This window comes from Pseudonaja textilis, chromosome 4, assembly GCF_049901715.1.
Source record: "Pseudonaja textilis isolate UNSWEBS1 chromosome 4, rPseTex1.2, whole genome shotgun sequence".
In the NCBI taxonomy this organism is placed as follows: Eukaryota; Metazoa; Chordata; class Lepidosauria; order Squamata; family Elapidae; genus Pseudonaja; species Pseudonaja textilis.
In genome coordinates, this window is record NC_141993.1 from 9,407,684 (window position 1) to 9,434,165 (window position 26,482).

The 26,482-nt window shown below is 43.7% G+C and overlaps 2 protein-coding genes and 2 long non-coding RNA genes across 5 annotated transcripts in view; 2 read left to right on the top strand and 2 right to left on the bottom strand.

Moving 5' to 3' along the window:
• LOC113443050 (dual specificity protein phosphatase 13B-like) overlaps positions 1-3,674 on the top strand; it is a 43,205-nt gene extending 39,531 nt beyond the window's left edge. Inside the window, exons 4-5 of the mRNA XM_087933844.1 lie at positions 3,129-3,220; positions 3,597-3,674. Coding sequence (XP_087789970.1) covers positions 3,129-3,220; positions 3,597-3,659 — 155 coding nt within the window. The 3' untranslated portion in view covers positions 3,660-3,674. The remainder of the gene's footprint in view (positions 1-3,128; positions 3,221-3,596) is intronic.
• LOC148125747 (uncharacterized) lies at positions 3,408-6,753 on the bottom strand. Its single transcript, XR_015743674.1, has 3 exons — positions 6,314-6,753; positions 5,643-5,867; positions 3,408-3,674 (listed from the first exon to the last, which is right to left on the bottom strand). It is a non-coding gene; the product is annotated as an uncharacterized LOC148125747 (long non-coding RNA).
• Positions 5,838-26,481, top strand: DUSP29 (dual specificity phosphatase 29). Of its 2 annotated transcripts, XR_015743672.1 has the most exons (5): positions 5,838-5,967; positions 16,416-16,634; positions 17,955-18,175; positions 19,740-20,322; positions 22,929-26,481. XR_015743672.1 is itself a non-coding variant. In XM_026711008.2 (4 exons), the coding sequence occupies exons 2-4, from the start codon at positions 16,459-16,461 to the stop codon at positions 19,988-19,990; spliced, it is 648 nt and encodes a 215-aa protein (XP_026566793.1). In that variant the 5' UTR covers positions 5,838-5,967; positions 16,416-16,458; the 3' UTR covers positions 19,991-21,258. The 2 variants fall into 2 exon arrangements, 1 of the variants encoding a protein (XP_026566793.1); XM_026711008.2 differs by lacking the exon at positions 22,929-26,481 and having other exon boundaries at positions 19,740-21,258.
• Positions 12,125-16,493, bottom strand: LOC148125748 (uncharacterized). Its single transcript, XR_015743675.1, has 3 exons — positions 16,393-16,493; positions 12,777-13,676; positions 12,125-12,261 (listed from the first exon to the last, which is right to left on the bottom strand). It is a non-coding gene; the product is annotated as an uncharacterized LOC148125748 (long non-coding RNA).
• Position 26,482: the final 1 nt, after the last annotated feature.

Below are 26,482 nucleotides of genomic sequence, written 5' to 3' on the forward strand. Positions count from 1 at the left end.
TAGAATAGAATAGAATAGAATAGAATAGAATAGAATAGAATAGAATAGATATTGGAATGAAGAGTAGAGTAGAGTAGAATAGATATTGGAATGAAGAGTAGAGTAGAATAGGGTAGAGTAAAGTAGAGTAAAATAAAATAGAATAACTTCATTGTTACTTTGAATATACACTAATTGGCATACATTAAAAATGAAATTTCATTGTATTCAGCTCTTAAAGGGTCACCATCTCCAATTTTGCTCTACATAAACATTACAAGATAAATAAATAAATAAATAAATACAAAAGTATGTATATACCCACATATATTATATGATATTATATGGAGCAAATGTCTATTCTACTGTATGGGCCCTATATGACAGGCCAAGTTAGTACACATAAACAGAGATCAAACCCTACGCTCACTCTGAAGATATTTCCTAGTTGGGTAATGAAACATAAACAACCAAGCTCACAGATCAGCTCACAAGAAACCCATCAGCTCACAAGAAACTGAACCACGTCTCAGTAGCAACAACTAGCCATTCAAACAGACCGGAATCAGACCACGTCTCAGAAGTAGCTGAACAAACAACACTAATTTCCATCACACAGACAGTACTTCAAACCAAAGAGCATGTCTCTGTAACAACAGCCAGCCAATCACACGTCTGAAGTCAGACCACAACCCAGAAGTAGCTGAACAAACAACATCCACACTAATTTGTATCACATAAAAGGTATTTCAAGGCTGTGACAGACGAGCACAGCTCAGTGTTTAAGCCATTGAGCCACTATGTCCCTTGGTCAATTGAGATCGTCTTAATGTCAAATCCGGGACTGGGTGTGATGGTGTCTTAGCAGCCGCTCCTGAACCCAGTGTCATTTCAGATTCTCATATCCCCTTTTGAGAACCTTTCTGACTGTCCAATGCCACCATTTCCATTAATATTAATATGTTATGCTTCCCTTGGAGATTCTTCTGAATAGATGCAGGTGCCGTTTAGTTCAGTTTAGTTTATTGTCATTGCACTCCATAACAACAAAATTAAATGCCATCTTCAATCTACATTGTAACTATGAAAATAAAACACAAACACACATCCTTCACATTCTATACAATTGAATTGAAAACCCCTGATATTGCATTAATATTGCACTCTCAGTGGCTAAGACGCTGAGCTTGTCGATCAGAAAGGTCGGCTGTTTGGCCGTTCGAATCCTTAGCGCCACGTAACAGAGTGAGCTCCCATTACTTGTCCCAGCTTCTGCCAACCTAGCAGTTTGAAAGCATGTAAAAATGCAAGTAGAAAAATAGGGACCCCTTTGGTGGGAAGGGAACAGCGTTCCGTGAGCCTTCGGCATTTAGTCATGCCTGCCAGATGATCACGGAGACGTCTTCGGACAGCGCGGGCTGAGCCACTTTGTAACGGAGATGAGCACCATTCCCTAGAGCTGGAAACAACTAGCACAGATGTACCTTTATACAGTAGAATTCAATAGAGTTACTGCCCTGGGACAGAAGCTGTTTTTCAGCCTATTTGTCCTTGTTTTTATTGTCCTGTACCATCTGCCAGATGGTAATAGTTCAAAAAAAGGATGCCCAGGATGAGATGGATCTTTGAGAATGTTTTGATTTTAAACTTGGTAAAACTCAGATGGTTTCTACTACCTCCTAGATATTGCAGCTCAATTATCTTCAGTTATCCTTTCTTTTTCATTAAAACAGGCAACCTTACTGGTGTGTCTTTAATTTCATGTTTAAGTCCAAAGCCCTGTAGCCTTTTTTTTTTTTTGTCTCTGTATGACAGTTATTCTAACTGTGTTAGGGTTTAATTTATTCTTTTTTTTCTTTAGGGACAGATATGCATCAACTCTGCATCCAAAAATCTTTCAGTGTGATGAATTGGGTTTTCTTCCATACCATAACTCACCTGGGGTTTTACGTACATTTTTTATGGCTAAATGATTTTGCAGATAAGTACCTGTGTTAAAGTGCTTCTCCCCAGAAATCATTCAGAAGGCTTGCATCAAGAAGACATCTTCTCAGGCTTGCTAAGTTTTGCTTCTCTCTGTTACCACAACTTATTCCTCTTGAATAATATGTCTATTATTCAAATATTGTTCAAATTCCTGATTCGTCTTTGTTGTCAGATCTTAAGCTTTTCGCTTTTTCATGGGTGTATTTTGGTTGTGATTCAATTTGCTTTCTATCGAAGAAAAACACAGTCTGAATTTCTCAAACCACTTCAGTCCTGCTTCTTTAAGAGAGAGTTTGAATCTATGAACATTACAAAATAGCGTGGTTTTATTTTTCATTCTGCGTTTTGATTGGCATGGGATCACAGACACCTGAAACAGAAATAAGTCCCAGTGCCTGGCTAGCATGAATTCAAGCCCAGGGAAAGGTGTTTCTCTTTTCTTTTCTTTTTAAACAATTGCCACACTTCATTCTGTTTCTGTTTTGTGAGCTCAAATATTCAGTCCAATTTCTCAGTACTTTTCTTAATAACGGACTCATCTCTGGGACCAAATCTCATCCTATTTCGTATGATTGTTGCAGAGGTGGGTTGCAAAGGAGGTTACCACCGGTTTGGTGGGCGTGGCTTGGTGGCCATGCTTTGCGTGCGCACAGGTGAAGAGTCTTTCCAGCTCACCTCCTGCAATCCTGCTCTCTTCCTGTCGCTTCAGCAGTTGGCGCGCGGCCATTGGCTGTGCTGCACAAAGCAGCTGCATTTCAGAAGCAGGGAATAAAAGTCAGCATAGGAGCCTGGGCAGGCAGGTAGGTCCAACAGCAGCTCCTCAGAGAGAATCACTTTGGTCTCCTCTGGCCTTTGGCGCTACCGGTACACCAGAACCAGGCCAAACCGGTAGAATAGACCAGTGGATTGTTGAGGTGTTTGCACTGGACTATAAATAGTCCTCATTTACTGACTGCCTCAGACAGCAACTGTTTGCATTTACAATGGTGCTAAATATAATTTTGCAAACAAATTTATTACCTTCATGGGTCTCTCTCTCTCACTCTCTCCATCTCCCTCCCCCTCTCTCCTTCACCCTCTCCCTCTCCTCCCTCTCCTTTCCTTTCCTCCTCCCTCTCTCCTTCTCCCTCCCCCTCCGCCTCCTTTCTCTCTATCAACTACAGAGGCCTTCAGGAAAGCCTTGCCAGCTGCAGAAGAAATGGGCCGGCAAGGCAGGTGTCGGGGGTGTGTGAGGCCTGGCTATAACTGTTCAAAGGTAAGTAGTATGGCAGCTCCACCACCCCCATCCTCACCCAACCTTAATTTTTACCCATGCACTCTGGAGTGGGCGGGATCTTAATTAGGGCTTATTTTGGGGGGTAGGTTTTATATTGGGCATATGTGTAAAAATCAAGGTAGGGTTTACTTTTAGGGTAGGTCGTATTTTCAAGGAAACAGAAAAATAGGATTAAACATTTTAATAGAATGAATTGGTTGTATAAGTGTTGGAGGAGCAACAGAGACTTAGAAAACAACCAGTCATGATGAATTTGTACAATGCTGATATCCGCAATCTTCTCCTGCTATCTCCTGTACAGGATTATTTGCAAAAGTCATTGAGACACAAATATTGTTTTCCTTTGTTCTTTCAGTATAAAAACTTGGCTGCAGCATTTCAACCACTGGCAACAAATTTTAGCATGGATGCCGCCTAATAAGCATTGTTCTTCCTTTTAAACATAATTGGACGTCGAAAGAAGGGAGAGAGAGAGAGAGAGAGAGAGAGAAAGAGATTGCAATAAATAGCATTCCCCAATCTGAATAATGTATTCTATGAGCCAAGATAAATTTGGGGACATTTGGTTTAGTTCTAGAAAGACAAAAGGACTTGGTATGATTTTGACAGGAAGAGATAAACAACATCATGCTCTGCATTTTAATATTCAAGATACTCAGGGAATTATCATCAACAAAACAATAAAGGGGAGAAAAAGGAAAACATTTCATACAAATCATCTGGATGTTGAAAGATATCTTGGAAAAGTAGAAAAGGTTCCAATGACTTCAAATATGATGATGGTTACTCATTTAGACAGTTTTAAAAGGAGACTCAGTAAATCCATTGAAGATGGGCTGTTGATCACTATTAGGCATAAATAGCTATTAATGATTATTTATATCTATCATTTATCTATTTACAGTATCTATCCATCTATCTATCCATATCATCTATCTACAATATCTGTCTGTCTATCTATCTATCTATCTATCTATCTATCTATCTATCTATCTATCTATCTATCTATCTACCATCTACTGTATATCTATCTCTATATCATCTATGTATCTATCTCAATTTCTATGTATCATCTATCATTTATCTATCTACAGTATCTATCATCTATGTCATCTATATCATTAATCTACAGTATCTATCTATCTATCTATCTATCTATCTATCTATCTATCTATCTATCTATCTATCTATCATCTATCTATCATCTCTATCATGAACCCACATATTAGCATCCTCAGATGAAGTCTTCATGTACAAAATGGGAAGAACAATGTACAAAATCTCCAAAAATTTGGGCTTCAGTATCCTCTGGAAGGCCATCTAACCTAGTTCCTGGAGGGAGGCTTTTTCTAAATTTGGGGGCCATAATAATAATTTAAAAACACTTCTTGGATTCAGCTTTCCTCCTGTCACAAAACTAAGGGAATTTGGTAGTAGGCTAATAACCATGCCCAAATTCCCCCCACCCCCGATGGATCCAAGTTATAGTAAATTTTCCAGATGTTTAGAAATTGAAATCAGTTTGATTCAACTGATTTTGTAACCAACATGCAAACAGTCCAGTGCTGCTAACAGCATATCATGAGTTTGAAAGTATCTACAAAGAGGGGGAAAGATTTCTCAGAGATCTTATGTCAAAGAATCAGGATCATGCATTAATTTACAGTTCAAAACATTTATTGTTCAAACCTGAAAACAGGAATCTGATCAACTAAAGTTCAACTCTGAGTCGGGATGAAATTAGGGTCAACCGAATTCAAGGGGAGTTGGACTTAGACTATTTGTGGGAACGTAATGACTCTGGGCTGGTGACTCATTTAACTCTACCGCTCCCAGCTCTGCCTGCTGTATCCCTATAATCTAGCCCATTTAAAAACAAAACAAAAACAAAAACCTAAGTACTCCACTTCTCCTTTTCACATAAAAAGGAATTCTACTCCATTATCCTGTTATGGATTTCTCCGTGGTTGAAATCCTCAAATCTACCCCAAGTTGAAAGGATCCCTCCATATCTCTAACCAGAGTAAATGAGGCTGCGCTGAAGGATATCTTAAATGACATACAATCAATCACACAGCAAGGTGTTGGATTCGGTGGTGGGATTCAAAAAAAATTACTACTGGTTCTGTGGGTGTGGTTTGGTGGGCGTGGCTTGGTGGGCGTGGCAGGGGTAAGGATACTGCAAAATCCCCATTCCCTCCCCACCCCACTAACCTGCTTTCCAGCTCCGTTCTCCTGTGCAGGGCAACCAAAGGAGACCCAGCCAATCAGTTAGGACTCGGGAGGCAGAGAAGAGATGGGGGCAGGGCCAGTCAGAGGTGACATTTGCTGGTTTTCTGAACTACTCAAAAATTTCAACTACCGGTTCTCCAGAACTGGTCAGAGCCTGCTGAATACCCACCTCTGCCAGAGCGTGACTCAAGGATTGGTTCCATGCCCGGATGCCCCCTCAGGCATCTGGAGAGCCTTCACGGTGTCCGCCTAGAGCCACAATCTGCTTCTCCAGCCTCATTGCTGCCTGTCACGGCCAAAGGTTTCAGGTCACATCAGGGAATAGTTTTAGTAGCAGATGTAAAGATTCTTCTCTTCGAGTGATATCATGCAAAGTCAGTCAGCAAATCCTGCACTAAAAATAGAGGCCAGTTTCAAAGTTGGTAAGATTCCCTTTGTCGTCCCTTCACACTCTGAGGAGCCACGCTGTCTACCAGTCCTGGAGAAGCTTACAGGTAAGCCGAGCCGAGCCGAGCCGAGCCAAGCGAACAGGGAATTTGCTTTGCCAAAGGGATGGACTCCGTTCCCTTTAAAATTCTAGGCTAGGAAACCTGGTCAGAGGAATCTCAGCCATCTCTCATGGCAAGGAGGCAGCGGGGAACTTTTTAAAACAATTTTAATGCAAGCACCAGAGGGATAAAATGAGGTCATCTAACATTCCAAAATATGAAGCCGTTTTATCCCATCAGCTGCATTTTTTCATAGTTAAGTGTCCACTGATTTCTAAGCAGACCTTAAACCTGTTGGGGTGTGTGTGTGTGTGTGTTTGTCATCTCTAGCTATCGTTTTTCTGTCTCTTACCCCTCCTTCCTTGTTTTCTTTCTTTAAGCACATTAGTTCCTTAACCCAAAGGCGCTTTTTTCAGGAGGCAACTGGATTTTCTTGTTTTTTTTTTCTTTTGAAGATGTTTCGCTTCTCATCCAAGAAGCTTCTTCAGCTCTGACTTGGATGGTGGGGAAGGGAAGGATTTATATTCCTTGCAGACAGCTGGTCATTTGCATCCTTTTAGAGAGTCCTTGGGGGCCACTTGGAGGTTTATCTGTGTCCTCAGGGTCACCTGAGTAGTTAGTTCTTTAGCTGACTTCTTCTGTAAAAGAGTTGCGTGCATTGGCCCCTCTGGCAGTCGTGGGGCTGCCAGCCTTGCGATCCCAACCAAGCCGATTTTCATATTAGCTCCTTGCGCTGAGAGTAAAAGTACAAATGCAACCCAATCCCTCCAGAGGAAATAAATATGTCCTGAAAATAAAAATAGTGGGGGGTAGAAACACACTGCAGATCAAAAGGATTTGGTTGTTGTGTAGGAGTGTGTGCTCTGGGTTGGTTCAAAAATAGTTTTATCTTTCCAGGACAGTAACCTTCATAGCACCTGAGACCAGAGAAACATTTTTTTAAGAAAGAGAAATGTTGACATTTATAATGTTCTCCAATAAATCAGGCAAGACTCAAGCTAGGCAGAGCTTTTAGTTATCCCTTTTTTTCAACCCCCCCTCCTCCCCTTTCTAATTTCTGCACGGATTTTCTGATTTTCATGACAGATTTATACAAGATTTATACCCCGTTCCCTGAAATAATTCGTACTGAGTTTTCCCACGCATTGCATCATTTTGATCAAAGGATCTTCTTCTTCTTCTTCTTCTTTTTTTCCCAATCCAAGCTCAAGCCAAATTCTTTTTCCAGTTCCACAGAAAGATCAGGTTGGAGGAGAGCCTCAACGTTTCTTCAGAGAGGCCCATTCGGAATCTGCAAAATATCCATTTACAAATCTCTCCAGCCTTCCAAAAAGATGGCAGCTTGGTCCCACACTTTGCTTTTAAACATGTGGGCTCCAGGAGCTGACTTGATAGGCAGAGGCTGGAGTTTTAAAAAGCAAAGCAAACATTTGGGACATTCCCGTCTCTCTAATTAAAGACCGAATACACTCGCACGCAGATTTTTGGAACTGACAGTGTGTTACCACCTGCCCCTTCCGAGATACGGACATCCCGATTGCCAAATTATTTAGCACGTCTCTCCTTTATTTTATTACACGTGGTCCCAGGTTCCAAAGTTAAAAATATGGCGGGGAAAACAAACTTGAAGAATTAATAATGAAAGAAACTGGACAATGTTTTTCAAGGGAGCAGCTCATCCTCCAATAGTACCTCAACAGGAAGAGAATTAAAATGTGTGATAAATTTGATTATGAACGCCAAATGCTTTGGGGTGCACAAAGGGCAGTTTAACAATCCAGGGGTGAACCCACAACAGGACACAATACTGTACTTGCACCAGCTGGTAGGTAAAAATGCCTTCTGGCTTGGGAAAACCTCTGTAGCTTTCCTCTTCTGCTCTTTCTCTCTCTTTATCTTGGGTTGATGAAGAAGCAGTGAGGAGCATTTGAAGCAGGTTCTTTCCAAAATTATTTAATCCCGAGGAATATCTTCCAAAGTCAGGGAGATATTCACATTTTTTTAGCAAGGGGCTTTCTGCCCTCATGACTGGCTGGGTGGGTGTGGCCACTGGACGTTGCTTCTTTGCCCTAATTGCCCCCAAACAAGATAATATACCAAAAAGTTGTTTATTATTTCGGGCATTTAATACTTAAATAAAAGACTGGGTGAAGCCAGGCTGAATAGCAGTGACTGTGAGAGGGATCTTAGTGGAGTTTCTGGTGAGTTATGTGATTCTTATTATGTGGGTATTTTCCCTCGACAAGCACTTTATCTAGCTTGACACTTTTACGAAGTGTGAAGTGCTCATGGATGAATGCCCAGAAAAGAAAAAAATCCGAAAAAGGTTCCATTTATTATTCTAGGCTGCTTGTCTTTTTGAGGTTATTGGGGACTCTCTGAGTACCACAGAGTCTTAGCTAGGGGGTCCCCTGAGCCCCTGTGAGCCCCCAGAAGCCCACCCCTGCCCAAAGCCCTAAATCAATGTTTCACAACCTTGGCAGCTTTGAGATGGGTGAATTTCAGCTTTCAGAATCACTCAGCCAGTATGGATGGCTGGGGAAATTCTGGGAGTCCACTCACCTTAATGTTGCCCTGTCTGGCCTTCGTAATGGTCACTATTCTTCAATATGGAGAACCCAGAATCTTCTCCTTGGCCCCGGAAAAAGCTAATCTTGTCATAGACAATTCTCTGAGGTGAAAATGGGTGACAGAGCAGATATTCAGATGATGCCCTGGGATGAAAAGGGATCATCTGTAGAGCTTTCACCATTTCCTACAAGTCTGAACAACCATTAAAAGTTCAAGAGTTTTGTCCAAAACAAAGAAAACTCTACCGATTGCACTGTCCTCCTCTTCCTGCGCTCAAAGGAACCTGGAGAATGGGTAGATGATCAGAGCTACATTTGCTATGAGATACATGGCTCGCTCATGTTCCCCTCCCATGTTAAAGGCATGATGGAAGTGGACAGCTCTTTTCCATCACCTCCACCCCGCCCCCCAATTTATTTCCTTCAATCCATCCACAGGAGAGGATCAGGGTAGTCACATCCAGATGTTCAAAAGCCCCATCCCTTTTTCCCATGCCAGTGGTGGAGCTTTGATCATAGTTGTCATGGACACCATTTGGATCTCCCCAGGTGCCTTGACTCCCATGGGAAAGAAGTTGTGTTGGTGCTAATTATTCTTTCATTCCTTGTACAAAGACTAATTTAGTGCTGTGGTTCGTCGGCATCCTGTGCAGACGGCAGCAGAATCAGACAGTGGGGAAGAACAGGGACCAATTCCCGGAGTCTGGGGAGGACTCAGATGAGGGTCCTGCATCCGATACAGAGATGGGGCCAGGACCATCTGGGAATTATGTGCTGACTCCGGAGCCTCCAGAATCTGACAGCAGCAAGGCAGAGGAACAGAGGGAGCCTGTTCCCAGTGTGCACTTGCACAGAGCTGCCAGAAGGCAAGAGCAGCTAAGACAAAAGGGGTGATTCGGGAGTAAGGCTTGGAGCTGATTGCCCCTCCCCTAAGGTATAAAGGAAGTGCAAAGGTAGGAAAACCTTTGCAGGAAGCGAAGTCATTTGCTCTGATCAGTTTGGACTCTGAAAGCTGCGTGGTGAATTTGTGCTCAGTTTGGTTTTGGCTAATTGGGACTTTAGTCGTTGATAGCAAGTCAGATAAGGTGCGTTCTTATCAGACGTTTTTCGAACAATTTCGGCAAGCGTCCCTGGGACTAATTATAACCGGTTAAGACTCATTCCAGGCTGTGAATGGTGATAATTCACAGCCATTGAACTAAAATAAAAGAGTTTTGGATTTTATATGAGTATGTTGGTGTCTCAGGAAGCCTTGTCAGAACCTTTAGGGAAGAGAAGATCACTGAAGGAAGCAGCTCATCCTCCAATAGTAGCTCAAATAATAACTGAAGCATTTGTTGCAATTAAAGTAATGATAGGTTGTAATTGCTTATTATGAGGTGGGCATAAAACATCCACACTGTGTATAGCTGTTGTGAAGCTGCTGAATCATTCCCAGCTTCCGGCTTCCTTGTCTCTTTCCCATAGAGGTCATCAGCAGATCTGCACATAATGGCTTTAAGCAATATTTAAAAGGGGGAGTCAGTCCTCTCATTTCTTCTTAAAAACGCAGTAAACAAGGAAGGAAAGAATCATGAAAATCCAAACAGATTTCACTGCAAGATTGGGATGGAAATCAATCAATCAGAATAGAGCCGGAAGGGACTGTGGAGCCCTTCTAATCGAACCACCTGCTCAACAGGACCCTATACAATTTCAGGCAAGTGGTTTCCAATCTCTTCTTGAAAACCCCCAAATGGGCATTTCTGCAAAATAATAAGATCGCAAACAAAAGTAGCCTGAGGCTTTAACTCCCCAAAGTTAGGAGGACTCATCTAAAGCTTCATGTTTGAGGATGTGTTGATTCTTTATATTTGGTTTCTTTGTCATGAGTTGTCCTTCTCTGCTTCATGTACTGGCTCAGCTGGTGGGCTAGAAATGAAGAAATGATGAGTTTAGCCCTCTCTTAAGAGCATAGGAGATGCCAGCTGCATGCCTTTGGGCTAATCACCAGGAAACAGTGAGTTCTAGTCCTGTCTTAGGTATGAAAGCTGTCTGGGTGCCTTTGGGACAATCACCAGGAGTTCGGGAGTTCTAGTCCCGTCATAGGTATGAAAGCCGGCTGGGTGCCTTTGGGCTAATCACCAGTAGTTGGTGAGTTCTAGTCTCATCTTAGCTATGAAAGCCAGCTGGGTGCCTTTGGGCCAATCACCAGGAGCTGGTGAGTTCTAGTCCCATCTTAGGTATGAAAGCCGGCTGGGTGCCTTTGGGCCAATCACCAGGAGTTGGTGAGTTCTAGTCCCATCTTAGGTATGAAAGCCGGCTGGGTGCCTTTGGGCTAATCACCAGGAGTTGGTGAGTTCTAGTCCCATCTTACATATGAAAGCTGGCTGGGTGCCTTTGGGCTAATCATCAGGAGTTGGCGAGTTCTAGTCCCATCTTAGGTATGAAAGCTGGCTGGGTGCCTTTGGGCTAATCATCAGGAGTTGGTGAGTTCTAGTCCCATCTTAGGTATGAAAGCCGGCTGGGTGCCTTTGGGCTAATCATCAGGAGTTGGTGAGTTCTAGTCCCATCTTAGGTATGAAGGCCAATTTGAATGCCTCTGGGACATCCCCCCCCCCAACCAACCTTCCTCGCAGGGTTGTTGTTGTTGGGAAAAAGAGGAAGAGGAAAGGATATTAGTATGTTTACCACTTTGTGTTATTGATAAAAATAATTAAGGCAGGTTAAAAAAAATCTGAAAAACTATTGTCATGGAGAAAATGGGAGGTGAGAGCATTAGGCTTATGTGCCACCCTTAGATCACCCAAAATAAAGGCAGAATATAAGATGTTTCAAAAAAAAAAAAATACCCCAATGGTTTGAGAACATTACTCTATGCAATACAGTATAACTAGCAATGAAAAGGAATTAATTTTCAACCCCTGCTTTTCTTTAATATTTTACGATATTGAATCCTTCAGCAGATGTCTCTTATTAGTCTCCTGGTTTTACTATATTTAAATGTAAACACTGGTTTTGATTTTCAATGGCCTCCTAGACTGTTATATAATTTATGGCTCTATGGTTTAACTCTCCTTGGATTGGGGTTTTCTTTACTCTGAAATCCTGTCTAAAAGACAGCCTATGATAGCTTGAAATAAATACGTTTCCTGATGGAATTTGATCTTCGGGATTCCAACTTTCAGCTTTTAAACTAATCTTCCTATTTTGAAAAAAATAAAATAAAACCCTTGTCTGAAAGGAAATAGGACAATACTGACGTTTCTGAAAATTTTGCATCCACTTACAACTTGGATCAAAAATTGTCCGAATCATTGTCTTCTTGTCAAGTAGGAAGAATATATTACACTAAAATGTAATTATTTATTCCAATGACACATTTCATCTTTTGGCCATAATGTCAATTTAGGTTGAATTATCCAGCTGAGGGTGGCTGGAGAAACTCATTCATTCAACTTCTTTTCTCTTTTGGCTTTCTCTTTCATTTCAGGACCTATTAAGTGATTAAAAGAGAATGTATTTTTCCCACACCAGAGATCAGTTTTGGCTCACTATAAAGAGTCTATGATTACATTGCTTTTATTTTTTTTTGCAAATAAATGATTGTACTCCATGGCATATGTAGCAATGATACCTTAATACAACCAATGCTGACATTTCAACAGATTTTAAATATAAATAAATATATTTATTTATGCACACGCAAAATGTAGTCACTGAACCAGTAGTAACACGGGCTGAATCCCACCTGTTGAGGTAATTCCCCGTTAGGAGAATGAGCGCATACAGGGAGACGTATAGAGAGTTGTGTTGGAATAATACACACAGAGCACACAGATACACTGTACAGTAAATGTAGGTTTTTACTTCCAGAAAGGTTTAAACAAAGTCCAAAACAGGCAGTCCAAAGTCATTCACAGGTAAAATCAGTCAGTTTTCATCCAGGGATAATCCAAATATCAAATTCCAGTGTCAAAAACAGTTCAGTATCAGACTTACATTAAATCCAGTAATATCAGTCAATTAGAAGAAATGGAGCAACGGCAATACTTTCCAACAGAAGGAAACAGAGATATACTTACACTCTCTTCTGAGACTCAGACTAAGACAAACCAGGTTTCTGGCTCCATCTTATGGCCGTTTGAGAAACCACACCTAATTACAGTTTTGCATTTTCTTAAAGTTGCAGTTTTAAAATGTTTATCCTGGTTTATATATTTCTAACCCAAATAGCTGTTAGGTGACTCATATTCCTAACACCACCCCTGCCTAAAATCCAGTCTATCTCCAGATAGGGGTCTCCTCCAGATTCCCAGATCTTGCTGTGGGGCTTTGAATCGATGGCTTTTGAATCTGGCTGTAAAAAAAAACAAAACATCTGGAGAACCTCAGAGCTCTGAAGAGCCCCAGAGGCTGTAGACTTTGCCTGGGAAACCCTGTTTATTCTTCTTGCCTGAGAGTTGGAGAGAGTCAGCCAAACGTCTAGTCCAGAGAAATTTTGGTGGCAATTTCTCCTCTTCGCCATCCACAGTCTGAGAAGTTTCTCAAAGGTAACCAACATGCCAATGCCATTCCATTAATTATTTTTGAGTAGTTTTGCCTTGTGCTGTACATTGTTGTGGAAATCCAGAGTCTCTTTGCCAGTTGAACTGTCTAACAATGGACATTCTATCAAGCAATCTCCAGGTTGAATCTTCTGGCAGAACCAAACAGGCAGGTTTGGTGAATCCCAGCCAGAGATCTTACGAGGCAAGGACAATCAAGGTGGCCTTTCAAAGATTAGGGTTTGAAATTGAGGGAGCTCCTTCTTTCTTGGCATTAAAGCCCATTTTTCCTTGAAAATGAATCTTAAAGGGGGTTTCAGCAGGACAGAAGGAGCTTCAATATTAATAAACAACATCTGCCTATTTCAGGTCCTTGGGAAGAGCTCAACAGATGGATAAGCATGTCCAATCTAGTCTAAACATTTGTGTCATGCTCTTGTTGGAGTCTGGCTCTGAGGGGGAGATTGAGCAGCTGACGGGGAGTGGGAGTGTGGCTCTGGTGGCTGTGGAGGAAACAGGGGAAGGGCACAGTCCAGCTGGGCATTCAGAGGAAGACCTAGGGCCAACCCCTCTTCATCCTAGGGCATGTAGGGAAGAACGGAGAAGGGAGCAACATGGCCTATGGGAGAAGAAAAGGTCCTGGGTCAGCTGCAGCTGGGAGAACAGGATATAAATTGGGCGTTTTACATAGTTCCTTGCTGGAAGCCAAGCATGCATTATCTTTGTCAAGGCTTATCTAGGTTTTGGCGTCCTGTGATTGCTGCGTTATCTTGTGGAAGTGCAATTTATCATCCTGGCCTGCCATGTTAATTACTTCAGTGTGGTTTGTGTTGGTTTTTTTTTTTAAATTTCTAACTATCTTTTCTTTGAGTTCGGACTGCATTTACTCCCTTCTTAGACTGTTTTTGGAAGAGTTTGATATCCAGCCGAGGATAATTGGACATTGGGGCCCAAGTTGGAGGCATTAAAGGGAATTTATTTAATTTTTGTGACTTTGTTATTTTTGTGTCACGTCCCGAGTCATCACAATCTGGCTGACTCTGCGACCAACCATAGTAATACTACTACTAAAAATTTATGAAACAGGTATGGTCTCCAAGTCTCAACAACTTTGGGTGGCTCAAAACAAACAAAATTATAATCAAATCAATAAAACATAAAAGATAAAGATAAAAGGTAGCTAGCCCGATGAAGCAAAGGCCCCAGTCTCCTTCTCTAAAGGCCTGGGTGAGGATTCAGGTCTTCATGGTTCTTCTAAACAATAACAGAATAGATGTCTATGGTGATTTCTCAGTCATCCAAGCTATGGTTGTCCGAAAGGTGCTTTTTCAAGAGGCAACTGGACTTTCTGTTTTTTTTTTCTTTGAAGACATTTCACTTCTCTTCCAAGATTATTCAGTTCTGACTTGGATGGTGGGGAATGGAAGGATATATACTCCTTGCAAACAGCTAGTCATTTACATCCTTTTAGAGGGTCATTGAGGCCACTGGGAAGTTTATCTGTGTCCTCAGTGCAAATGGGTGTGAAGCCTTCTTGGAACTGTTGAAAGTACTGTGTTTTTCACAGGACGCTCTTTTGAAGACAGCAAAGTCCACCTTTTGGACAGAGAGGACCTCTGGTTTGAAATGGGGGTCAAAGAGGCCATCTTATGTCAAGATAGAACAGCCTTCTTTCAACAGAGGGGAGGTATACAACATCATCTATTTCCAGTCTACAACACAGTCCTTTCAACAGGTCCAAGAAGGCTCCACACCCATTTGCACCACTCAGGTGACCCTGAGGACATAGACACACCTACAAGTGGCCTCAATGACCCTCTAAAAGGATGCAAACGACCAGCTGTCTGCAAGGAATATAAATCCTTCCATTCCCACCATCCAGTCGGAGCTGAAAAAGCTTCTTGAAGCGAAACGTCTTCAAAGAAAAACCAGGAAGTCCAATGCCTCTTGAAAAAGGAATGGACCCATCTACATCTCAAGAGGAACCTCGTTCCAGAGGGCAGGTTCTGCTACGGAGAAGGCACATTTCCAAGTCCCAACAAAAGTTTAATGGTTTAATCAAAGGAAGCTGAAGTGCACCAAGCCTCCAAGATTAAATTCAGCCATGAAGATGCTATAGAACAGGGGTCGCCAACCTTAGGGACCACCAAACTCAAAATTTTAAATCCTGAGGACCACTAATATGAATTTTGATTGACAGTGGCTTGCTGATGTTGATGGGGGAAGAGGGAAGGAGGGAGGGAGAGAGAGAGAGAGATCCGAACCTTGGAAGGCTGGTGGTGATGGAGGGCTCTCTTTCTTTCTTTCTCTTTCTCTCTCTCTCTCACACACATACACACACACACACACACACACACACACACACAGGTCCCTCTACCCCCTCCAAGGCAGCCACATTCCTTCAATAACCTGCTTTTCAACTCCATTCTCAGGGAGGGTGAGAGAGAGAGAGGGAGGGAGGGAGGGAGGGAGGGAGAGGGGGGATATTCTGCGATCCCAAATAAAGAACGATTGATCGGTAGGAAAATGGGATGGGGGATTTTCCTGCAGACTTTTTTTGGGATTTCCCCAGGATCTCTGTCAAGAAAGAGAGAGAGAAAGAGAAAGAGAAAGAGAAGGAGAAGGAGAAAGAGAGAGAGAGAGAGAGAGAGAGAGAGAGAGAGAGAGAGAGAGAGAGACTTTTGGCTTCATGCAAGGAAAACAGCAGAAGCAGCAGAAGTCTTTCTTTCTCTCCCCCAAACTCCGCCAGAAATGAGCCTTTGTGAGACTTGTTGCAACGGCGCAGCCTCTTGGAGCAGGAGGCCTTGCAGGGTCCCAAAGATTCATTTCTGGTGGAGTTTGGAGGAGAGAAAGACAGACTTTTGCTGCTTTCCTTGCGTGCAGCCAAAAGCAGAAAGAAATGGAAAGAAGCAGCCCGGTGGCCAGGCAAGGCATGCAGGGCGAGTGGTGCAAGTTCCCCCCACCCTTTCCCCCCTCCCCTCACTACCTTGTGTTGTTTGCAATGCAAGCGATGCAAGCCTTGTGTTCCCGCACAGCCTGGATTAATTGCCTTGGGGGGTGCTTTGGAGATGACATTTCTCTGCAGACCACCAAAATTTTCTCATGGTCCACAACCCACTGGTTGGCGACCACTGCTATAGAAGATATCTCAAGTAATCGAGCCCCGTGTCATAGATCAACCTGCATAATGAAGGCCTGCTCTCAACCTTTTCCCCACTAGAAGAATTTCTTTTGCCTGCTTCCTAAGAATTACTTTTCCAACCACTGCTCTCGGGTAATCCAGGGACTAACCCATTCAGAAGATCTACCTGCCTGTATATTTCCCACCTTCTCACCTTTTGCTTGTGGTTTATTCCAGGATCCGGGCTTTCTACGTGCCTGCCTTGGACTCTTGAGACCAAATGTCTTCGTCTGCAGTGAAATCTAGAAAAATAAGTGCTTACACAGCGGTTAAGGTAGACCCCGAGAGTGACTACTGTACACCTGGAGCGTTTGATTTGGAGAGGCTCTTCTGGAAAGGAAGCCCCAAATACACGCACGTCAATGAAGTCTGGCCCAACCTCTACATAGGAGACGAGTAAGTTGCGTCAAACAGTGTCTTGCAAAGAGCAAAGAGATTTTTCATTCCAGGTCATCCTTGACTTATGAGCCCAAACTTTCTTTTGGTAAAAGGACACCCTTGTTAACTGAGTTCTGCTCCATCTTATGGCTCTTCCTGTCATCACTGCTGAGCAAATCACTGCAGCTGCTAAATTAATCATACTGCAGCTTGTGAAATGAATCTGGTTTCCCAATCAACTTGGCTTGTCAGAAGATCCCGAAAACTGATCACGTCATCCTGGGACACTGCAAGCATCATAAATATAAGCCAGTTGCCAAGTATCTAGATTGTGATCGTGTCTTATCCAGATGTTGCAACTATTCTAAGTGTGGGAAAAACAGTCACAAGTAACTTTTTTTCAGTGCCATTGTAACTTCGAACAATTGTAAGCAAATGGTGTAAGTCAAGGGCTACCCATATGGGTCTATGACTATTCACCGTGGCCAGCTTGCCATGGCTACCTCAGCACAACCAATTTGCCACAGCCAACTCGCTTCAAGACAAATTGCCATGGCTATCTAGCCACAAAAGAACTTGTGCTATGTATTGTAGATAATTGTCAGTTGAAGGTTTCGTTCTGGTCCTCTGTTGGAGCGGGAAAATACTCTCTCCTGATTGGCTGTTGGCTGATTAGTTCCCTTTAAAAGGAGCTATGCAAGCCAGAGAGCTATAAGTTGCTGCACAGGCAGTATTGAATAAAGAGCTGTTAGAAATCACCCTGGCCCCACCTCCATTTTTTGCCCGGAATTTAACAACTTGCTACAGGACAAGAGTTACACTCATACCAAAGAAATGTGGGATAGAATCATTAGAGAAAGGGCGCAGAAGGAGGGACAGAATGAAATGTGATTGGCAAAACTTAAAATAATTTTTATTTATTTTAAATAATGAAATAGAATAGTTAATTTGTTCTGCAGCGAGTTGTCTCGCAGCAAGTTGGCCATGATGAGTTGGCTGTGGAGAGTTGGTCATGCCGAGTTGGTCATGGTGAGTTGTCCCACAGCAAGTTGGCCATGATGAGTTGGCTGTGGAGAGTTAGCCATGCCGAGTTGGTCATGGTGAGTTGTCCCACAGTGAGTTGGCTGTGGCAAATTGTCCCTTCCCACCTGTATTGTACATCCGAAGCAGGGAAGGTTGCAAAAATCCAGGTGACCACCGTGACTGTGGGATCAGAGCCCTGGCTGCTTTTGAACATGTCACACAAAGAGGGGAAAAAAGATGGGACTCGTATGGTCGCGGGCAACCTTTTGGGATTTTTGTCCAATTAAAAAAAGGCCATTTCTGCTTCAACTCCAGGAAAACTGCCCTTGATCGGTACAGCCTCCAGAAAGCTGGCTTCACCCATGTACTCAACGCAGCGCATGGACGATGGAATGTGGATACTGGGCCTAAGTACTACGCGGACATGGCCATCCAGTACCACGGAGTGGAGGCTGACGACCTTCCCACCTTCAACCTGAGCCAGTTCTTCTACTCCGCTGCCGAGTTCATCCACGAAGCACTCCAGGATGAGACCAGTAAGCCCACCTACGCTGGCAAGCCACTGAGGTTCATTCCGCGCTGGTATAGGTTCATTCCGCGCTGATAGCTTCTCTTATACCTTGGTTTGAGAAATCCTTAGGGGGAAAATGCTTTTCACTAGATCAAAGCTATAACCATACAGTACAGCCAGTAGTGGGTTTACAAATTTTCCCCTACTGGTTCTATGTACGGGTGCGCTTTGGCAATAGCGTGAATCAGCTGAGCTCCGCACGCACACAGCACAAATACAGAGCTCTGTCAACCTGGTGAGCTTCCTGGAATGTTTTTAAGCTCAGCTGAGGCACGGCAATCTGCTCTGCTATGCGAATAAGTTGAGCTAAAAAAAAAAAAAACAAGGAAATATAGGAGAGGTAACAGTGGGGGCAGATGGGTGGGCCAGCCAGAAGTGGTATTTGCCAGTTCTCCAAACCAGTAAAAATTTTTGCTACCGATACGCCAGAACCAGTTTGAACCGGCTGAATACCACCTCTGAGTACAGCCCCTACCCATCTGGGGCTGTTCATCTTTTTAAAAAATTTCAGATATCAGGATAAGAAAATCCAGAGTCCTTATGCTCAAAACTCTGGAAAACTCTTTTAAGCATCCTGAGAGCAAACGGCCAAGGCCTTCTGTTAAACAGGTGACCAAACTCACTCCCACATATAAACCTCTAGAAAGCACTAATATTTTGAAAAACTGCCCATTGTAGACAACTTCTGGGTGAAGAATCTGTAAGAGGCACAAGGATCTTGAGTTGGATTGTTATTATTACTTGTTTTCACCTACGTTCCAACTTTCAAGGCTAGGAGTAGGACCAGGGGCTTCTGCAGGGGGAGTCAAAAATGTCAAGATGGCCTGCATCGTGATATGTGAAGTTACAGTATTACCACCCAGAAGATAAAAGTCACAGGTGCACTGCTTATTCCTTCTTCAGATTGAGCTCAATTTTACCCACATGACTTTTAGGTGATGGCTGATAAAATCTTCACCATTGCTCTGATTGATTTTTTTTTTAGACTAGAAAATGACATAAAATGGTCTTGTACATTTAACAGCGTAAGAAAAAATTGAAGTGTATTCCTAATTTGTGAGAAAACAGACCAGAACTAAGAAATGGAGGACATATATCTATATATATATCCTCTCTCTTGCTTTCCCTCCCTCTCCCTCTCTCTCTCCTTCGTTCTCTCTCCATCACTCGCTCTCAATCTCCTGCCTCTCTATCTCCCTCTCCCTCCCCCCTCTCCCTCTCCCTGTTGCCCCTCCCTCCATCTCCCGGCTCTGTCTCCATTTCTCTCACTCTCTCCACCCCCCACCAAGCTATATCTAAACTAGCATGTACACCACTGAAATGTGGCTTAACTCTATCCCTGTTTGCTTGTCCACCCAGCACTGTACTGGATTCTTTAAAAGACAGTTACCATTGGATCCTAAAAGATTCAAGATCCTTGCACAAGCTGAGATCCCTGTAGATCTGTACGCTGCCCAAGATCAAGCCAGCACAAAGTTTCTGATGCCAGATCTCAGTCTCTCTGTGTTTTGGTTTCTTGATGTTTGCAGACAAGATCCTGGTCCACTGTGCCATGGGGCGTAGCCGCTCAGCAGCCTTGGTCTTAGCCTATCTGATGATTTACGAGCACATGACCGTGGTGGATGCCATCGGCCAGGTGCTGAAGCACAGATGCATCCTTCCGAACCGCGGATTCCTGAAACAGCTCCGGGAACTGGACATAAAGCTGGCCTTGGAAAGGAAAAACGGCACCAACCAGCTCAATGGTAGCAAAGAGCAAAATTCCCACGCAGAGATTTAACATTCCGTTTCTTTGAAAATAACTAGTGACAAAATAATCAAAGAGTGTGAAACCATTAGGTAAAAGAGCGTCATTTGTTATCAACGAAGGAAGGGACGAGGTGGGAGTCGAGAGGCGGATGTAATCAGAAGCCCTTCAAATGGCTTCAGTTATTTTCAGCTTGATTATATGCAAAGGAGGAGCGGTGGAGGGTGGCCTTTCAATAGGGAGCCTTGCAGAAGATGAGGAAGGCAGCTCTTCTGCAGAAAAGAAGGGCAGAACCTGCAAGAAAGCCTCGTGATGGTACTGCATTTATCGGTGTACAGTGTACAGAAAGAGAAGATATGCAGTGTGTAAGTCTGGGTCGAACTGTGGAGTCCTGGGGAACATTCTGAACTTGGTTGTTGTTTTGCAGATGTTTTATTACCCAACTACCCTCTTTCTCTGAAAATAAGACCTACCCCCAAAATAAGCCCTAGCACGCTTTTTATGCCTGTGCCTAATATAACCCTTACCCACAAAATAAGCCCTGCTTAAGAGCCTGCGCGGCTGGCTGGCCACGCATTCCATCTGGTTGCTCGCGGTGCCATGGCCACGAGGTGAGGCAGGGTAGTGATGGAGCTGCCCTATGCACCCAGCACCGGTTTACCTCAGATACATACACACCCCGCAGCCAGGCCACCCATGCCCTGACATCTGCCTCATGCCAGCAGCACCAGTACTCATGCGCAGCAAGACATGGTGTGCTTGTTCCCCCAGCCATGAGGCGAGGCAGGTGTCAGGGCACGGGTAGCCTGGCTGCAGGGGCCCTGAAGTAAACCTTGCAGGGCACATGGGGCCGGTCCACCCTCTGCTTCACGGTGACGGCACTGGCATACCACACTGCCTCCTGCCCCACTGCGAACGAGCAGAAGAAGTGGGCCTCCTGTACATGGGGAAAAAATAAGACCCCTCCCAAAATAAGCCCTAGTGCTTATTTTGCAGCCCAAAATAAAATAAGACCCAGTCTTAATTTTGGGGAAACATGGGTAAGTAACATCACAAGGGCACTGATGTATGTAAGCAAGTCTGCACCCAACCTCAGAGCGCACCAAGGAGTCCCAGAATGGTGCAAAAAGAAGAGCAACCTACTTGAGATAAGCAAATAAATCAAAAACAGATCATCATCATCATTTTAAATCACTCCACTGAGGGATGAAATCCTTTGGGTCATTAACTATCTACCAACCACATCGGAGCAGCATGTTAGATTATAATCCATAAACTTGAATAAAGCAATCTTCATTTTGTAGTGGATCGATTTAGGATCTTCACCATCAACACTAACACCACCAACAAATCAAGGTTAACACACTGAATTATTTTCTTCTGGGGGAATGATGATTTGCACTTCACTTGGGTGTTCTTCTGTTTTGGAAGTACACCAGTGAAGCACAAGTCATCACTTCCAGAAGCAAATTAGCAGGACCAATTTAGGTTGCCCACACATATTTTTGTGGGAGTTTTGTTAAGAGAGAGCAGTTGGATACTTGCTGGACTTCTCCTGGGAAGTTCTTGGCATGATGGTAGTCAGGTACTCACATTGGTTCCCACCAAGTTTCTAGGCAGAATTATTTTAGATACCTTGTCACCCATCTGCACGCTGGACTATACTTAACCTTTCCTCAATATCATTTGGAAATATTTTGGATTTGTCTATTTTAATAATATGATATTCAGTGGGCAATGACTACAAAATTCATAATTGCTTTGTCAATGACCGACACTGTTTCTGGAGATATGGAGAAAGATTTCAAATTCTTAAATACTACAAGCACAACCAGTTTTCAACACTGAACACATTTTTTTCTTGTTCAGGTTTAATTTCAGTTATTTATTTTCAGTAGATCATCATGTTCTGATCCAAACCTTGTTCCAAGTAAACAAACACCAAACAGAGATAAAAGCAAAACCTTTTAATGCCTCTCTGCGAATTCCGTTAATTCATGGTTAAAAGGCTATTAAATGTCTCTGATAACAACGAGCTTGGGCAAGGTTGTGCAAGGCTGCCAAAAGCACCAGATTAAGTTGCCAAGAAATATTCCAAACAAAAAGTCTTCAAACACAAATCAAGATCGTCCGAACTTCCACAAGGCTTGAAGTGCAAGAATTTCTTTGCTTCCTGCAAAGAAACCCAGCTCTGAGGGCTGGCTTTTATCCCTTAAGGAAGGGGCCGTTACCTTGAAGCCTTACTCCTGAGTCTCCCGTGCTGCTGCAGCTCTTTCTTACAAGCAGCCCTGCATGCATGTGCACTGGGCACAGGCTCCTCAGGAACCTCTTCATCATTGCTACCAGCCTTCACAATCTCCGAAGGCAGCACTCCACTCCCTGGTGGTCCTGGCCCCATCCCTACATCACATGCAGGCCCCTCATCTGAGCCCTCACTCTCTGAGACCTCAGTAGTCCACACCTGCTGCCGGCGAAGCACATCATGTCTTCCAGACATCACTTCTGGACATCTAAAGCCACGGCAGATGAACCTAGAAGTGAGGTATTGTGATATCTGCATGTTGGCACCTTACCTCAAACTTTCTTTGATCGTTGTCCAAAATGACAATATGGAGAGCAATGGAGTTAAACAGTGAGGTAGTTATTAACGTAGGTCATCGGCCTTCACAACTACTGATCTAAAAAGGAAACTAAAAACACAACCTCGGGCACTGCAACTATCATAAATATGAGCCAGTAGCCAAACACCTGAATTTTCATCACATGACCCTGGGGGTGCTGCAATGGTCATAGGTGTGAAAAACAGTCAGAAGTCACTCTTTTTCAGTGCTGTTGTAACTTCAGTCACTAAGTCAATTGTCAACTCAAAAATATTTCTCTGGTCTTTTAGCGTTGTCTGCAGAAAGGGAATGAGGAAAGTAATCCTAAGTTCTATACCTGCAATAAATTTTATTTCTTTTTTGTTGTACAGGTCACCTTCAAGAACTGAGGGGAGCTGAGTGTTCTTGACTTTGGGAGAAGCGAAGGCAGCTACAAAAACGGAAGTGTGCGTCTGTCCTCGGTATCCGTGTTGTGCCCTTGATGGAGCAAAGGCAATGCAGGGCTGTAGGTTTCCTCGGTCGTTTCTTTGGAGTAGCACTGCTCCCACTGCCACTTTACTGCATCTGCTTGAATGACAAAGGGTTGTTCGGGGTCAGGGAGCTTCAGCGCCGGTTCTTTTCATTCCAATTTTAGTATATATGCTGCCCAAATGAGCCCTACCTGTAGTTGGGGGCCCATCATTCCCCTAAAACCTTTGCTCAGTAGTGCGATTCAACCGGTGTAACAACCAGTTTGATAAGCGTGTGCACTCGGCATTTAAAAAAAAAAGTCCATTTTCAACTCCTAATACTTACCTTTTACTCAGTGAGTAAAACAGCCGAGGCGCGGCAAAACCGGTCTTCCACATGAATCAGCTGTGCTAAATAAAACAGGAAATAAAACACAGGAAAGAGCAGAAACGAGTGGGCGGGGCCAAAATGCTCACTGGAACTACCAGTTTGCGAAAACTGGTCCGAACTGGTAGAATCCCACCGCTGCCTTTGCTCCATCAAAGGGCACTATGCAGATACCAAGGGGAGAAGGACACTTCAGTTGTTGTAGCGGCCTTTGCTTCTCCCAAAGTCAAGAACAGGAATGGCTCTGCAACCAAGCAGTTTGTCCCCAGGGGATGGCTTTCCAGGGTGTGTGTGTGTGTGTGTGTGTGTGTGTGTGTGTGGCTTTGGCTGCTGAGTGACACACACACACACACACACACACACACACACACACACACACACACCAGATCTGGTTCTAGCTTTAATGGTAACTTTGGAACACAGCCACTACCGACTGGACATTTTTCCAGGTTTTGAAGCTAAACAATTCTGGTTTTATGTTTTAAGGAAAACTTGAAAAATGTAATGATGTCTGCAGTGAGTAAGAACTGACATATTTCATCATCATCGTTGTCACAAAGCAGTATATAAGTCTAAGCGCTAAAGTTTTTGTGTTATTTGTTCCCACGATCCCCCTGCTTCTCTTTCATTCTTTCAAACAATTTAATGCCAGATGTCCCCCTATTTTTTTCCTTCCCAGAAGCTCAAGGTGATGTAATAATAATCCCCCCCCCCCCAAGCAAACCTGTAAACTAGGCTGGTTTGAGTGAAGGTTGGTTCCGAGTCACCTTGTGAATTTCTGGAGCTGATAATGGACTTTGGTTTTCCTGGATATCTGAAATCAATAGGAAAGGACTGAATTTATAGAACAGGCTTAAATTATGAATTTGGCAGAGAGACAGACAGATCATATGCTGTTACGACAGATGGACAGAGCAAGCATTGGCTTCTTCATAATTTCCCATCAAAAGCAATTTCTGTCAAGAATTCAGAAAAGAGACGCTTGGTTTAGAGCAAGGGTCTCCAAACTTGGCAACTTTGTGACTTGTGGACTTCAACTCCCAGAATTCCACAGCCAGGAATTCTGACAGTTGAAGTCCACAAGGCTAAAAGTTGCCAGGTGTTGTGGCCTCTCAGTTACCGGCCCCTCCAGCAGCCAAATCAGAGGAGGAGGAGGCGTGGGAGTCAGGATCAACATCAAGGCAACCTGGGAGCTCTGAGGAGGAAGAGAGAATGAAGCTGGCAGAGATAGAAACAGAGGCAGAGCCTAGGCTGTCCGTCAGCCCTCAGATGTAGAGTCAACAGCCCCCAGGTTTGGAGGTGGCTGATGAGGAAGAGGTGGAACAGCTGGGTCCAGTGCCTGACGCACGCATGCGCAGAAGGCAGAGGAGAGCAGTGGAAATCTATGGGCCGGTCCTTGGGATGGTAGAGCCACTGCTGCTAGTGAAGCCCCACCCTAGTTCTGGGGATAAAAGGCAGGGGGCAGAGATGAATAGATGTGGCAGACATAACTTGATAAAGAGATATTTTGGTGTATCCCTGAGGCTGGTTCCGTCAAACGGAGCCAGGGAGGCAGCTAAAATGGATGAGGGAAGCCCCTTATTTCTCCAGATCTCCACCCACAGAGCAATCAACGTTTTGAGTATTCAAATGCCTCCACATCTCTCCTCTTTCTCTCACTCAAACTAACCCAACCTCCTGGAGCCTCACCCATTGGGGTCTATGACAATTCACCACAGCCAACTCGCCACAACCAACTTACCACGGCAAAATCACTGTAGGACATCTCGTCAGAGCCAACTCCCCATGGCCAACTCTCTGCAGGACAATTCACCACGGCCAACTCACCATAGCCAACTCACATGGCCAACTCACTATGGGCAATTCACCATCGCCGACTCACCACGGCCAACTCGCTGCAGGACAACTCACCACGGCCAACTCACCACAGCAAACTCACTATGGGCAACTCACCATGGCCAACTCACTACAGGACAACTCACCATGGCCAACTTGCCATGGTCAACTCGCTGCAGGACAATTCACCACAGCCAACTCACCATGGCCAATTTGCTGCAGGACAACTCACCATGGCCAACTCGCTGCAGGACAACTTGCCACGGCCAACTCACCATGTCCAACTCACCACAGAGCAACTCACTGCAGGACAAGAGTTACACTAATACCAAAGAAATGGTGGGGTAGAATCATTAAAGAAGGAGTGCAAAAGGAGGGACAGAATGAAATGTGAATGGCAAAAATTAAAATAATTTTATTTATTTATTTATTTTAAATAATTAAATAGAATGGTTAAATTGTCCCGCAACAAGTTGTCTCACAGTGAGTTGGTTGTGGCGAGTTGTCCTGTGCCGAGCTGGCTGCAAGCGAGCTTGCCGCAATCCCAACCGTCTTTGGGGGAAGGGTGGGAAATTCAGCACAATCTTTCTCCTCCCCAGCAATTTAGGTCTCAATTAGGCTCAAATGTTTCTGAGGAATCACTTCACTTGGGTAGAAGCTGGGGAACGAAAAGCTCGGCTGCTGCTCTCTGAGTCAGCCTGCCTTTATCTCTGACTCAGCAAGAGGAAGATAGCTAAAGATGAAGATAAAGATATCAGCAAAGGTTCTCGTGGGACTTCCAGACAGCTGTTGCTGGATTTCCTGGATTTGTGGTGATCTGTGAGAGAGCTGTGTTGGTGCGGTGGTGAGAGTGCGGTATTGCAGGCTACTTCTGCTGACTGCCGGCTGCCAGCAGTTCCAATCTCACCAGGCTGAAGGCTGACTCAGCCTTCCATCCTTCCGAGGTCAAGTCAAATGAGGACCCTGATTGTTGTGGGGGCAAGAGGCTGACTCTATAAAAACATTTACAGAGGGCTGTAAACTCTGTGAAGCGGTATGTAACTACTATTGCTAAGTGCTACTGCTATTTTGAGCCAGGTCCCATAATGTAGAACCAATGGCCAGAAGCATCCAAATCCCCAAACTGCATCAGTTATCTCAAGACAGTAGGCTAAAGTGGCTCATAATTTATTTTCATGTTCAAATGTACAGCTTAGTTTTGTTTTATTTAAGTGACTGACTAAAAACTTAACATAAATACAAGAAGTTTCAC